Source organism: Protopterus annectens, chromosome 3.part1 (genome assembly GCF_019279795.1).
Source record: "Protopterus annectens isolate FY-2018-M chromosome 3.part1, PAN1.0, whole genome shotgun sequence".
In the NCBI taxonomy this organism is placed as follows: Eukaryota; Metazoa; Chordata; order Ceratodontiformes; family Protopteridae; genus Protopterus; species Protopterus annectens.
The window spans coordinates 499,366,311-499,381,165 of record NC_056732.1 but is presented as its reverse complement, the minus strand read 5'-3'; the positions used below and the strand labels follow the sequence as shown (position 1 = coordinate 499,381,165).

General features: G+C 38.8%; 1 protein-coding gene across 1 annotated transcript in view; it reads right to left on the bottom strand.

The window, feature by feature from the left end:
* The window catches only part of LOC122797691 (squalene monooxygenase-like), a 290,180-nt gene that overhangs the window by 212,740 nt on the left and 62,585 nt on the right, over nt 1–14,855 (bottom strand). The window contains exons 3-4 of the mRNA XM_044066226.1: nt 12,141–12,321; nt 7,170–7,266 (exon numbers count right to left, since the gene is read on the bottom strand). Coding sequence (XP_043922161.1) covers nt 7,170–7,266; nt 12,141–12,321 — 278 coding nt within the window. The remainder of the gene's footprint in view (nt 1–7,169; nt 7,267–12,140; nt 12,322–14,855) is intronic.

Below are 14,855 nucleotides of genomic sequence, written 5' to 3'. Positions count from 1 at the left end.
ATGTCAGTTAAGCAAGTCCCATTCTACTTCAGATGCGTTCCTTTCACATGCTGTCTGTAAAGAAGGAAATCTAATTTCAAACCTTTATTATTTTATCAGCTGTTTCAATGATACACCTACCTAAGACTACAAAAACATTACAGAAAACCTGCTTCTAACCTTCATAATACTTTCATACATCCAAAAAGAACAAGGTAATGCAGAGAAATAATCCCTCGCCACAAGAACTGCAGTAAAAGTAATCCTTTTCACAGTACGAAAGCACCTAATCTGTTGTTTAAACTCTGTGCCTGTATAATATCGTATGCTAACTCCCACACTCCTTTCAGCCCAACATACGTACACACTCAACCACTGCGATCGCTGAATTCAACACTTGACGTCTTTAAAGGACCCTACCCACAAATCTTAAAATTATCAGTCTTAATAGTTTTTAAAACCACCACCAATATCCCAGCAGACTTCCTGACAGTCTACCCTTCCATATTGCACTTCAGTGAGGCCATTTTAGTAAAAGTCAAGAAAGTAAAAGATATTGCAAAATCTGGTTGCGATAACACGTAAGTACCGAACTTCATATAGTCATTCATTCATTCATTCATTCATATGGATCACTTGCAAAAAACAGAACAAAAGTCAACTACCGCCTGTTTTGATCTTGAAAAATCTCTGTATCCATCTCCTTTCCTGCAGGAAATGCCAAAGACAAATGAAATTTGTTCTCTAAGTAGAAAATGATCTTCCACCAATAGCCAGTAGCTCTAAGAAAAACTCCAAAACCCTAGAAATACTCTCCAACAAAATACGTTGCTTCATAGAGAACCCCCGAAAACAAGAACACCGCTGTATCTCTATTGTAAAAAAAAAAAAAAAAAAGATGAATTCCCATAAAACAGACAACCTCTTGCTAGGCTGAGTAATGTTTAACCTGTTACATCTAGACACCCCCATTCCAACTTCCTCAAAACACATTCTTTAACCACATCCTACAGTCTTAGAATCCAATCCTTCTCAGGGTCAACATTCCACCCCCTCCTCTGCAAAACCAAACTCCATTAAAGCAGCCAGAGCTTCTTTCTTTTAACCTCAAAACTATGGCATGACCTCCCTTTCAGAGTAAAAGATATTCACATGTATGTCAATTGCAGAACAGAGTTCAAAGCTTACTAGTTAGCTTCCCAACTAGAGATCCAAATATCCTAGCACTTCTTCTTCTTCTTTCGGCTGCTCCAGTTAGGGGTTGCCACAGTGGATCATCTGTTTCCATGTTTTCCTGTCCTCTGCATCTTGCTCTGTCACACCAACCACCTGCATGTCCTCTCTCACCACATCCATAATCCTTATCTTAGGCCTTCCTCTTTTCCTGTTACCTGGCAGCTTCATCCTTAGCATCTTTTTCCCAATATACTCTGCATCCCTCCTCAGCACATGTCCAAACCAACGTAATCTTGGCTCTCTGGCTTTGTCTCCAAACCTTCCAACCTGGGCTGACCCTCTAATATATTTATTCATAATCCTGTCCACCCTCGTCACACCCAGTGCAAATCTTAACATCTTTAACTCTGCCACGTTCAGCTCTGACTCCTGCCTTTTTGTTAATGCCACTGTCTCCAACCCATATAACATAGCTGGTCTCACTACCCTCTTGTAGACTTTCCCTTTTACGCTTACTGGTACTCGTCTGTCACAAATTACTCCTGACACTCTTTTCCACCCACTCCATCCTGCCTTTACTCTCTTCTTCACCTCTCTTCCACACTCACCATTACTCTGAACTGTTGATCCCAAGTATTTAAACTCATCCACCTTCGCCACCTCTACTCCCTGCATCCTCACCATTCTTCTATCCACCCTCTCATTCACACACATATATTCTGTCTTAGTCCTGCTGACCTTCATTCCTCTTCTCTCTAGAGCATATCTCCACCTCTCTAGGGTGTCCTCCACATGTTCCCTTATGTGTGACTCTAACAGAACTTGCTGGACAGACAGATTCATATTCCAAAGGCTATCTTATCTATGGAATAAACATCCCATCTTCATAAAACAAAGGCTGTCCCTCACTCTCTTCAAAAAGAATTTGGATAAATGGATGGGGAACCATAAATTCACTCCCAAGGTACTGCCCATGTCCCTTATGAACAGAGGCAGTCTGTAAAATGACTCATGGCTCCAAAACCCAAAGGCCCACTATCCTTATACTAAGCCATCACATATCTGGGGAATTAGTGGGTGGCTCGTGCTATAGGACTGCAGGATTGCAGCCCCCCACCTGTAGAAGGAAAGAAGAAAAGAAATAAAAAAATAAAATAAAAAAAATCGCAACTCCACGCATGCATGCTTGGAGTTCCTGGTACTCACAGAACTCCAGACTGCTGTGTTAGGCAGTCCAGATAGGGGAGAAAGGCATCTCTGCCCTGCAGCCCAGAAGTCTGTGCGGTGACGGCCACACAGAACGGAAGGACACCGGACTGCATCGCCCGCAGGCTGGAGTCTGCAGCCTACTCTCACAGAGCCAGGAAACCCCAGCCTACTCTCACAGAGCCAGGAAACCAGCCATTAGCTTGCGCAGGCGGGCTAAGGAGAAGGAAACAAGCCATTGATTCAGGACTGCTGCTGCGACCGGATAAGGTGTGTGAATCCAGGGCTGCTGTGGATTATTTAATTCAGGTAAGGTTGATTCAGAACTGCGGGCAGGCTATGGAGTGGGAAACCAGCCAGTGTGTGTGTGTGTGTGTGTGTGTGTGTGTGTGTGTGTGTAAAATGCCCCAATTGCTATATACTGGTGGCTAGAGAACACATGGTGGTGGGTAGAGAATACTCAGGCTTGAACTGTTCCTCATAAAATCTGTGGTTTCTGTATGTTTGTTTTAAACTTGCAAAGTAAGTCAGTAGTGCAGTGGTGCACTGGTAGCATTGTTGCCTAACTGGTTCTCTAGTTTGATTCTTGGCTGTGGTGCCTTCTGTGTGGAGTCTGCATGTTCTCCCATCTTACAAATACATGTGTCTGGAGTGTTTGTCCCTGCTCTGACATTATTGGTGCATGCATTTTGTTTCATTGTTTACTGGAAAAATGTTCAAAACAATAAATTTAAAATGTCGTCTAGCAACTGCACTGTATTGTACAAGGAATATAATTTAATACAATCAGGAAGGTGTATCAAAGAGCATGTGTATGTTTCGTGTTCAAGGGGCCTATGATTTGAAAACAGCCCAAAGTTAATCTTTATCTGCCACTGGCAAAATGTATTTTCTTTGAATGTGGGTTTCAATGAATGTGAGTTTTAAGGACAGAGAAGTTTTAATGCTAAGTCTATTTTCATTGTGAGACTGCATTGCTTTGTTTAGCAGATATCTATTAGGGATTGTGCTGTAAAATGCAAAATAATACTTTCAAATGAAATCCAAATCATTGCAGAAGTAAAGCAATATGCACATTACAGTGTTTATGATAAATAGGACAAAATAACCAAGGAATGGGACATTGGAATGGCTGCAGGGGGGAGGGTCCATTCGGCCATGAGTTTGTGAGGGGGGAAGGGCAGCAAACTCAGACAGCCCCAGTTGAACTGTACCTCTTAATTGTCCAGATTGTTGCAGAATGAATATATTTTTGCTTCTTATTTTTGGTTTGTTCCTCATAAAATTTGTGGTTTTCTGGCAAATCATTTAGGAATGAAGTCACTAAATAATGACAGACATTGAGTTTCAGACATCATAACCTTCAGAAAAATGCATGCTAAAGCAAGATTTGTGTTTCTATCGACTGTCTTAAGTTTATACAAGTGCAATTTTTAGTACTGTTTGTATTTTCCCCCAATATATTTGGCCTTGTCCAGATTTCCTGCATTAAGAGGTTGAGAGGTATGTGCAAATAAATCGCTTTACAGAATTAGGAATATCCAAACCTCTCGACCGTCCCCAATTCTGGCTCAAAATGTTGCTCTCCCCCGTAATAATCCCGCCACAAAATGGCAATTTTGGAAGAAAATGTGGAAGGTTTACAAATATAAATAACTGTAATGATCAGAGTTATAGTTTGCTTTTATTTCAGAAATGCATGTAGATGCTCTTAATTTGTCAGCTGTTCAAGTTAACAGTACTAATATTAAAAAGGTGTCCCTTCTTTGACAGGTTCCCAGCTGTATTGTGTGGCAATTTTATATTTTTGCATCACATTTTTGGTCTGTTTTTTATAAAATTGTGGTTTTCTGGCAAATTAGTGGCAAATCATTAAAGATTGAAGTTAGAAAATAATGGCAGACATTTGAGTTTCAGATTTCATACCCTTCAGAAAATTCATACTAATGCAAGACCTACTACTATTCTATTATCTTTCTAAGTTTATAAGAGCAATATTTTAAAAATTTCCTTATTTTTGGGCCTGTGTCCCACTTCTATGTATGGCTTTGTCCAGATTTCTTGCTCTGAGGTTGAGAGGTATGAGTGTCAGAGCCATCACCGTCAGTCAGAGACATTTCAAATTGTGACATACTTGTTGCACCCCACTCCCCATTGTAGTGGCTCTGGATGTGTCCAGGCAAGGTAAGAAGCAGTTATGTAGTTAAGTGCGCAGAGTATTCCCCCATCCAAGGTAGACCACAAGTACGACCGTGGCTTTTCATCTGTCCTTGATTTTGCATAATGTTCTGGTTTTCTGTCATATTTTTATACTGTTGACTTATGCTTCTTATTATTCAGAAAATGCATGCTGTTGCAGTGCCCTGTTGCTCTGTGTTTAAGTAGCAATGCTTTAAAGACCATCAGGTAAGCTTGTCAGAGATTGTAAGATGCAAGTAATCTTTAATAAGCATACTGTTAAAGAATTATCAACATTGAAAGCCTTTTCGTTGTTGCCATGCAGAGAATATTTAAATAACTAGATAACGTATAAGCATTAGGTATTGAAATGCATATGACAATATTTGTTATAAAGGACAGGATTACAGTATTTTCAGAAGCTCATTATGTTTGTTGGAGACCTGCAGTCATCTTTGCGGTCTTTACCCGTAAACTAAACTGAGTACCAATCTATTATGTGTGGTCCATAACTTGAGCAGTAATCCTTTAAGCAATTTATCTTGAGCTTTTTTCTTGTTTGCTGTTCATTTTTTACTTTGATCATGTCTTCCCCATGAAACAAGTAGATAGTTATTGTTAGGCAGCAGGTCTTTTTTGGATAAGAAACATTTTTACAATTGGGGATATCACAGAGATTGCTACTTTCTGCATGTTGGTTGGTAATTTTATAAAGCCGAATATAAATTATAATTAGAACTGCAGTGCAAGGAGAAGTGGCTTGAGTTGAGAGATGCTTGTTTTTTTTTATACTTGATTTTGACTGGCATTCCAGTAATGTATTTAAAAAGTAATTTATTTTTTCATGCCTCACAACCTTTGTGTTTCCATCTAGATATTAAGTAAGTTGTCATGTCGCCAATGCATTGAAATATTTTTTCTTCTACACTTCATTTTGTCTTGATTGGACTCTCGTAATGACGGTTTGGCACCCAGGTCAGCATATTTAAAGTTCCAGTTATTGTGGTTTTGAGCATAGCCACACCCCATTCTAGTTGGCCACACCCCTTCCCATTGACCCCACCCATTCAACTGTCTCCTGCAGCCCCCTTTAATTCGAAGTCACCAGCCGCCACTGAATTCTGATATAATACTGTCATATTCTGGGTATTATTGGCTAGGCTTGTAAATGCTCTTGTCTATTAGCCTAGTAATCAGTTATAAACCAATGATGAAACCTTACCTTTTCTTACATTGGTTTGTCTGACAGTTGGCAAAGAGAATTAAGGCTATGAGCTGTTAACACGCTACTTCCTTTGGTACAGGGTTTGATTCCCTCTGCTTTTGTTTGCCTACTGTGTGACATTGACACTTAACCAGACAGTGCTTTGGGGCAGTTGGGAATTTGGGCTGGGCTTCATTAATGGTCTCCTGGACTGCATGCTTACTAAGTACACATGATTCTATAAACAAAGCAAGTGTAAGTGCCCCAGCTTAGGCCATACAACCTAACCCCACTTTACATATACACCTTTACTTATTCCAACATAGGTTCATAGGTTCATAGGTTAGTACTAAGCTAACTGCCCTTGTGAGCCATTTTAAGCCTAGCCAATTATTCCTTGTGAGACTCAAACCCTGCACCTTGTGTTTGTAAGGCAAACACCTTAGCCATTAAGCCACCCTCCCAACCATTCTGTCTCACTTCCTGGGGGCATTTAAACTGTTACATACATGTACCTCACAGATGCTCTTCTTCTCCTCCTATTCCTTGTTACTTTCTACATTATTCCTGCTTCCATCTTCCTTCCCCTCTTGTATATATGTATATATGTTATTATATTTATTTCTCTTTACAATATATAATGCATATTGTACTAAAAATTTGTATGTTATTGATTATTATTATTGACTAGCCTTCAGTACTCCGTACATATTGTATTATTGTAACAATTATTTTTCCTCAACCTGGGCTGGGTCTGAAACTGGTCATTGTTGATTAGTGCCCTACCCAGTAAACAAACAAACAAATAAATTCATTAATTCATCTACTCATTTCAAAGCTACAGGAGATGAGCCTCTGACTGCATTCAGTACAAGATACACAAAATAATCTGGGATAAGTTCCCAGTCTTTTGCAGGATATACACACACACACACACACACACACACACACACACACACACACACACACACACACACACACACACACACACACACACACACAGATAAGATATTCAAACTCCATAAAGAAGGCATCCCAGTTGAAATCAAACTTGAGAATCCAGTACTTTGAGTCAGCAGCACTAACCCCTGTAACACTGTGCCACTCCCTTTAGGTAAAAGTAATAATTATAGGGAGTGTAGTTCTCTAAATAAGCACCAATGTAAGCACACTTCTGTTTTAACTCTTGTGCAATTGTTCACTTTCCTAGGAGTGTCAAGCCTGTGTACATGACCTGATCTTTATTGCACAGTAGGTCTCCTTTAGAATGCAGAGTGCCTTTGAACCAGGTCAACAGAATGGTGTAGTAAAATGTTTGTGGAAATAGCATTGAGTAACATTGGAATCTGCACACAAGAACAGACAAATTATTCACGTTTTTTTATCAGGACAACAGGATTAAATAATTGATTAACTTTATACTCACTTTAACATTGCCAGTGTCCTTTTCCTTGTATAGAACTCCAATAACATAACCATCTTCTTCCAATAAACGAGTCACACTGCCTTCAATAATTTTAATGCTGAAATAAATGACATTTCAAAACAATGTGGATAATGCAGACAGAAGATAGTATAAAAATAGTTTTGAGTGTAGACTTAGCTCTATTAATGTTTTGAGGATAATTTAATGAGCATTCTACTGTGTGTTATGGAGATGTAACACAGTGACATCACCTGAGCATGTACAGCCTTTCAAGAGTAGCACCTCTACAATATATCTGATTGTCTAAATATACATATATTGCTCTCTGCTGTTTTGTTAGGCTGATAACTCTTACCACTGCTGTTTAGCTGTTTGAATAGTCAGTAGCAGTGGATATGAAATAAAGATTTTTTATTTTATTTTTATTTATTTTACATTTGTTTATCAGATAGGTGAACTGGTCCAACAGTACAAATAAATATATAAAAGGTTGTAGAAATATTTACATAGTAGTATACATTGGCATTGTTGGTAACAGAATTATAGATATAGCACAGTATTGAATTATCTGTGTTATGAATACAATGCAAAATATATATGGAATTGTGCTTCAAATTGCCAAAGGAAGAGTACAATGTCAGGGTACATAATAGCCAGAGCACTTTTGTATGTATACATGTGTGCATTCCTACAGCTGTGTGCACTCTCGTGTGTGTGTGCGTGCACATGCACTCGCGAGTGCACACACACACACACACACACACACACACACACACACACACACACATCACACACACACACACACACACACACACACACACACACACACACACACACACACACACACACACACACACACTCGCATGTAAACTGACCAGCACACAAAAACACATATATACAGAGAAAAGTTTTTCTTTAATTCTCTTTTACAAGTATCATAGTCAACTCACCCTCAATTTTGATTAATAGTTGCTCTATAGCTGGTTGACTTACAATTTGCCGATTTACCAACTTGTAGAGTACAACTCAGTGACGTTAAACTCTCCATTCACTGTTTTCTATGGGAATTTGCTGCTGATGTGGTTTATAAATGCACACCAGCAGTGGTTCCTTTTTTGATAGATTTCTTCCTTCTTTGTGTTTTTGGGGTAGAGGTGGGCTGTCTCCCTGCAAAAACTCTTCTCTTTAGTTTTCTCATCAGGTTAATGTCTTGAACGGTTGTACTTGGTGAGTTGGTTCCTTGGTGACTTTTAACTAAACAACTAATAGTCGAAGCCACAAATACCTGTGTTGTGTAATTAACTGCACCTTATTTAACCTTACTGTTTTCCGGTGATGCCATGTTACTTTGTACGCTTACTATCCAACAATTCCATTTTCCATAGTAACTGAAAAAAGAAAGAAAGCAAAAAAAAGAAGACACAGAATAATAGTTCCCCCGGGCAGTGCCATGCCTGTATAGAGTTTGTATGGTCTCCCTGTATTTTTGTGAGGTTCCTCCCATCTCCCAAAATCATGCTGGGTGTTTCTACTTCAAATTCACTCAAGAATGGAGTTGTGGGTAGCAGCACAGATTCTAGATGGTGTCTATTGGTGGAAGAGTTGTGTAGACCAATGGCTTTGGGAATCAATGGTAATGAACAGTATCCTTTAGATAGCAGAACATGGATCACATTTTGAATACCATGTCAGGGCTAGCTACTCGACAGTGGTAGAACTGACTATAGGAGATTTGACTGAAATTAATAATGTTGCCAAAAAGGGTATAGATATTTGCTAGGGATAAGTGGGTTGAGAACCTGGTCTACTCCAACCTACTGCAGATACCCATGCTAATGGTGTGAGGGGTCTACATGCCAGCCATAAAGTCCAGCAGCCCAGGGTAAATATACTACCATTTGGACAGTGTCCAGTTGCTCAGCTTTGGTTACCTGTGAAAGCTCTGTTGAGCATAAGCTGGATGTAAAACCAGTCAACCTGTCAAACATGAACTAAGAGTGCGATACTCAGTAAAGGTTCACTGAAAGGATGGCGCTTGGAAGTGAATGATATAATGGTAAAGAGGAGGATGGACATCCTCTATATCCAGCAGATAAGATGGAAGGGTAGTGCAGCAGAGCTACTTGGCTTGGGACCCATAATCTACTATTCTGGGGGAGAAGAGACTAGAAATGGTATGGGAATTGTGGCGAGGGAGAGGCTTCATAAGACAGTCAGAGATGTCATCAGAATTAGTGACCTATGCATGGCAACCAGACTCCAGTGTAAGGATAAAAGCATTATTCAAAGTCTCAGCCTGTGCCCCACAGCAGGGTTGTGATTGCAAGGTAAAGAATGCATTCAAACAGCAGTTGCAAGAGCTGCAAGAGAAAGCAGAACATGAGTTGGTGTTGATAATGGGGAACTGAATGCATATATTGAGGCAGACAGAGCAGGATATGAGGCCTGCCTGGAATCACATGTGTGGGGCTACAAGAATAAAAAAGGACAGGCCATTTTAGACTTATGTCAAAGGCCTTGATGATGGCCAACACATGTAAGTAAGAGAGGCAGCCACAAGATTACATAGAAGTGAGGCCAACATGCAACTAAGGTAGACTTTCTCCTGTTAAGGAAAGGGGTTGGGATAGAATCAACAGAATCAGTGAAACACTCGGCTCAGAGCATATCAGAAAAGACTCTAAGGTCAACAGAGACTTGGCTGAAGACCTATACATTGACTGGAGTTCAAGGAAATCCTAACGGCTCTAGTACCTCAAGAAGAAGAGGAATAAGTAAAGTTGAAGAAAAATGGCAGCTGCTCAAAACAGCATGTGTGAGGCCTATAGATACGTGGCCAAGCCAGATAAGGAAATAAGGTACATAAGGAGAGCTGGTGATGGAATGCAGAACTCTGGGAAATAATCAAAAGAAAGAATGAGTGTAGGAAACAGTGTGAAATAGAAAGGACTGACCAGGTTAAGAAGGAACAGTGGCTGGCTAAGAGGCTAAGAGAACAGTTGCAGTAGCAAAGAAGTTGCAGTAGCAAAGAAGAACTAATCAGAGGCACTCTACCAGCTTCTGGAAAATGACTCAATAAATGACAGAAAAACTCTATCAGGTTGCAAGTCAACATCAGAAAGATAAAGAAAATAGTCATCAGACACAATTTAGAGTCGTTGCCAGCAACAACCTGCGCACCAATCCACAGGATATTGAAGGCAATTAGAACTATGTCCAACAACATCTAAATGAAGAAAGCCCTACAGAAGCTGTACTAACCCAGATATAGTCTAAAATGAAAGAAGAATGATTCGTTAACTGGGGTAGAGCACTGATCACATTGAACCCATTTCAGTCTCAGCCTGGGGAAAACACAATAGACACATGCCATTATGCACAGAGTGAATGACAAAATGCAATATATACATATATTATATACAAAGTGAACATCATAGCTGGCTTGAGGGAATAAAGGCAATATATAAATGACATTACATACAGAGTGAGTGAAAACACACAATATATACATTCATTATTTATAGAGTTGTCATTCTGAAAGAATCACATTCAAAAATAGAGTCAAAACAAGGTATGTAGAAGGAAGAAAGAGATTAAGTTAAATGAGCACAGAGATAGCACTTGCATTTTTATAGTCTTGAAATGTTCTTTTATTTGTGAACAGAAAATGGGGTAACAGGAATGATCCTTAAGAAAAGAAGGGAGAGATTCCCACAGTTTGGGACCGAGGAATGAGAAAGCGTGGTCTGTGCAGTGAAGCCTAGTTTGAGGAGTAAGTAAGAACACTCAGGAAAATGAAGTCAGGGAAAGCAGCAGGTGCAGATGAGGTCATGTTGAATATGACCAAGATGTTGGGTGAGTTGGGGGAAATGACTCCTGAGGGTACTCAGAGCAGCATGGAGAGGAAGGTGTACCCCGGATGACTGGGGAATAAGCATACTAGTCCCAGTGTGCAAGAACAAGGGGATATCCACAACTGTGGGCAGAACAGAGATATCAAACTCCTATCACATTGCATGAAAGTTCTGGAGAGGGTGATTGATAAACGAATATGTAGAATAGTAGAAAGTAAATGAGAGATGAACAGTTTGGATTGTTTGGATTCAGATCAGGATGCAGCACAACTGACCAAATGTTTGCAGTGAGGCAGACAGATGATGTGAAACTAAAGATGAGGAAAGAGTCTGACTGGGCACTCCTAGATTTAGAGAAACCGTATGACAAGGTCCAAAGAAAGTTTGTTTGGGCAGTCCTATGATGGATCAAAGTCCCAGAAATGTTGGTAGAATTAGTACAGGCTATGTACAAGGACCCAGCGACACATCAGGGTTCCTACTAGGAGTGGGTGTGCAGCAGGGTTCAGCTCTGATCCCACTGCTGTTCATACTAGTGATGCACTACATCAGTACACAGGTCAGAGGGGACAGATCGACAAAGTTGCTGTATGTAGATGATGTGGCATTACTGGTGGACTCTGAACAAGAACTTCAGCAAAAATAGGGAAGTAGAATGCAAAACTGATGACATATGGGATGAAACTGTGTCCAAATCAGACAGTTTTGATTGTAGAAAATGGGGGAAGTGTCTTTTGGACCAGAGCACACCCTCTAGTTAAGAAATGGGTAACTAAAGTGCATAAATTAATAAAGGCCTTTACTAATACTCATACCAGTTAACAACATATTACATTACTGTGTCATCCAGCTTCATCTCAGTGTAATGCAAGGAACCATTTGACCACTGCCGTAACTGCCACGTCTGAAAGCCCTTTATTACTATTAGCTGTAATCATCTCTGATGGATGGTTACCAAAAAAATGTTCCTTCCAAACAGTACCAGCTCCTATTGCAAAATGGAAAATGAATACCCCTGGAACAATTATTATAAACACTTGAAACTAGAATAATAAACAATATAATTAAAACTATAGTTAAATGAAAATGTATGTACTGGTAAAACATACAAACTCACTTTGGTTCTTTCATGGCTATTTTACGTAAACTATATGCGAAGCGCCCATGAAGAAATGATCTGCCATTCTTCTGCAGTTTATTTTCTGACATCGGAAGCGGAAGAGTTATTGTATCTTTGTATTTAAGGTCTTCAACTTTATATCCATTTACAGGACAGGCATCAAATCCTTCCATTCCCTCTGCAAAACACACAAACAAATTTAGCTTTTGTTAGTATTTACACTGAACAAGTAGAATGGTAACTGCTTCCAAAGACTGATGTTATGGATCACTATTGCAAGTGGTTATACAAATGAAATGACATTTTTTGTTTTGAAGAATTTCACGTTCCTCCATGATATTAGGTTCTTTCCAATTATTCTTCTGCACTGGAAGGTGAATTAACCTCAAATCAGAAATGTAAGCATTATTACGCTTTTATTTTCATTTCTGAATTTTCATAATTATGCCTTTTGTTTTGCAACTTATAGCCATTGTTCTTTATTATACCATATTCTAACAGTTTTCGTAACTTTAAGACTTAAAGAAATTCTTTTACAGTAGCAGTTGTTTTGCTAAGTATAAAGCAGTATTGCCAGAATGTATTTACTGTGTTTAATTACTGATTTTTGTTGACTAGAAATGGCTTACTGAGGCAATGTTATCTCCATTTCAGTAGAAATTCTGAGTGTGTAAGACTGCTGAGTGGATCAGGCATACATGCAAATAATTTCAGTTGATAAAATCTTCAGAGCACTCTTAAATGATTCAGCAAGCCAACAATAATGAGAAGTGATCCGAGTGCAGCATTTAATGTTTTACTACTGTAATACACAGAGCTCATAATAATATGATCTAAGACAAAATTAAAGACAAGTACAGAGTCCTTCTTGCTATTAGTATGGCAAGCATTAAAAATCATGAAGAGGCCAAGGAAACCAGTACCTCAGATTATTTGCTAAAATTAATGTGCAGAAGTCAGAATGTTAGGATAGCAATATTTTAGCTAGAAAGAAGACAAAGAAATCATATTCCAGTCTATAGCTTTTATTTCTTCTAAAACTGCACTGATTTTTTATTCAGTCTGTTGTGTCATTTTTAGTTCGGGTCACCACTTAAAATGTCAGTTAAAGAATACAGTCACCAAGTATAGAAGTAGATACATAAATCGAATGAATAGACATGATGTTTAAACACGAAGATCATAAAATAAAGTTGTATAATATTGTCAGATATAGTGGGACATGGCAGGGGTCTAGAGGCAATGATCTAGTTGCAATGAAGAAGGAAATACCTGACAAAAAGACGGAGACCCACTGATCTACTGCAAAGGATTCACAGCCTTCCAGTGATGTTGCTCAAGTTAGGCTGCAGTGCAGACCCTGAAAAGGATACAGTAGTCCCGTTTCATTACAGTACTAGTAAACACAGTTGGGTGGAGAAAAAAAGTAAAGAAAGAAGAAAAAGCAGTAAAGAAAAAGGTATAAACTGAACATTTTGCTCATACACGATACAAAGATAAAATGTTTCATGTACCAGACATCAATGTGCTTTCTTTTTCTGGCTGTGTTAGTATGAGGAATGAAAGAGGAATTTGGCATTTCGTTTTACTCCTACATACCAACATTGTAATCATGTTTTTAACAGGTGAACAGCAGTTGTAATTGGTGTGCACAACATGGACAATATCAAAAAGTGTGCTTTTGTTTTTCCTAAACATTGAGAAGGAATTTGCCAGATAAGAACTACTGCATGAAGGGAAAAAAGTCATCTGTGAGCAACCAAATCACTTAGTAGAGCTTATTGTCACGCTCGACTTAGAGATAATTCATGTGGATTTTGGATGGAAGTGAACAATATTGTTGTGAAGAAGCAAGCACTTTTGTGGTGTCTCCCTGACAACTTTAGCCAGATTAGTCACTGCCACCCAATAAACTTACCTATATATGCAAAAGTGAATTTGCAGCCATGGATGGGGCTACTGCCTCAATGAGCATTGCTGATCTGCTTGTATACCTCCCTATTCCTTTTACTCCCTTTTATTTACAGTGTATTACTGTGAGGCAAATTTGACAATATATTCTTCCTGGTGTTAGAAGCACTGTAGCAGACACAAATTCATCTAGAATGCCTAAAATTATGAGTATACTACAGCTTGGAGCCTCTACTGTCATAGTACAGCAATCACTGGAAACAAACAGTGGTTGATCTATGCTCATTCTGTATAAACAAAAGTACCACAGATAGCAAAACTTATTGCAGCTGTATTTAATTCTCCCTTATCATATGATACTGTCACAGATGAGTGGTGGTTATCTTGCATTGCCTTTATTTGAAGGGTGCAGAGCACATTTTGTGGAACATTACAGACTTATTCATTCAATATTAACGATTTGTAAATGTTTCAATAGGTACATAGTCAATATCTTGAAATCCCAGATTTGGTACTCATCAGTTTTAGACAAAACCAGTATGGATTTGTAGAAGGCTGATCTTCTCATACCAGTTTAACTGAACTCTGTGATCTTCTTGATATGAGACTTGATGTAATAGTAGTATATTTAGATCTCACAAATGTCTTTGACATGCTAGATCACACAGTCATCATACAAATATGCCATAAACCAATATAAATAACTACATTACACAATGGATGGAAAGATGATTAGTTCAGAAATCCAAAGGGTATCTATAAAGAGTTTTCAGTTAAACTGGATTCCATTTAAATTGGGTG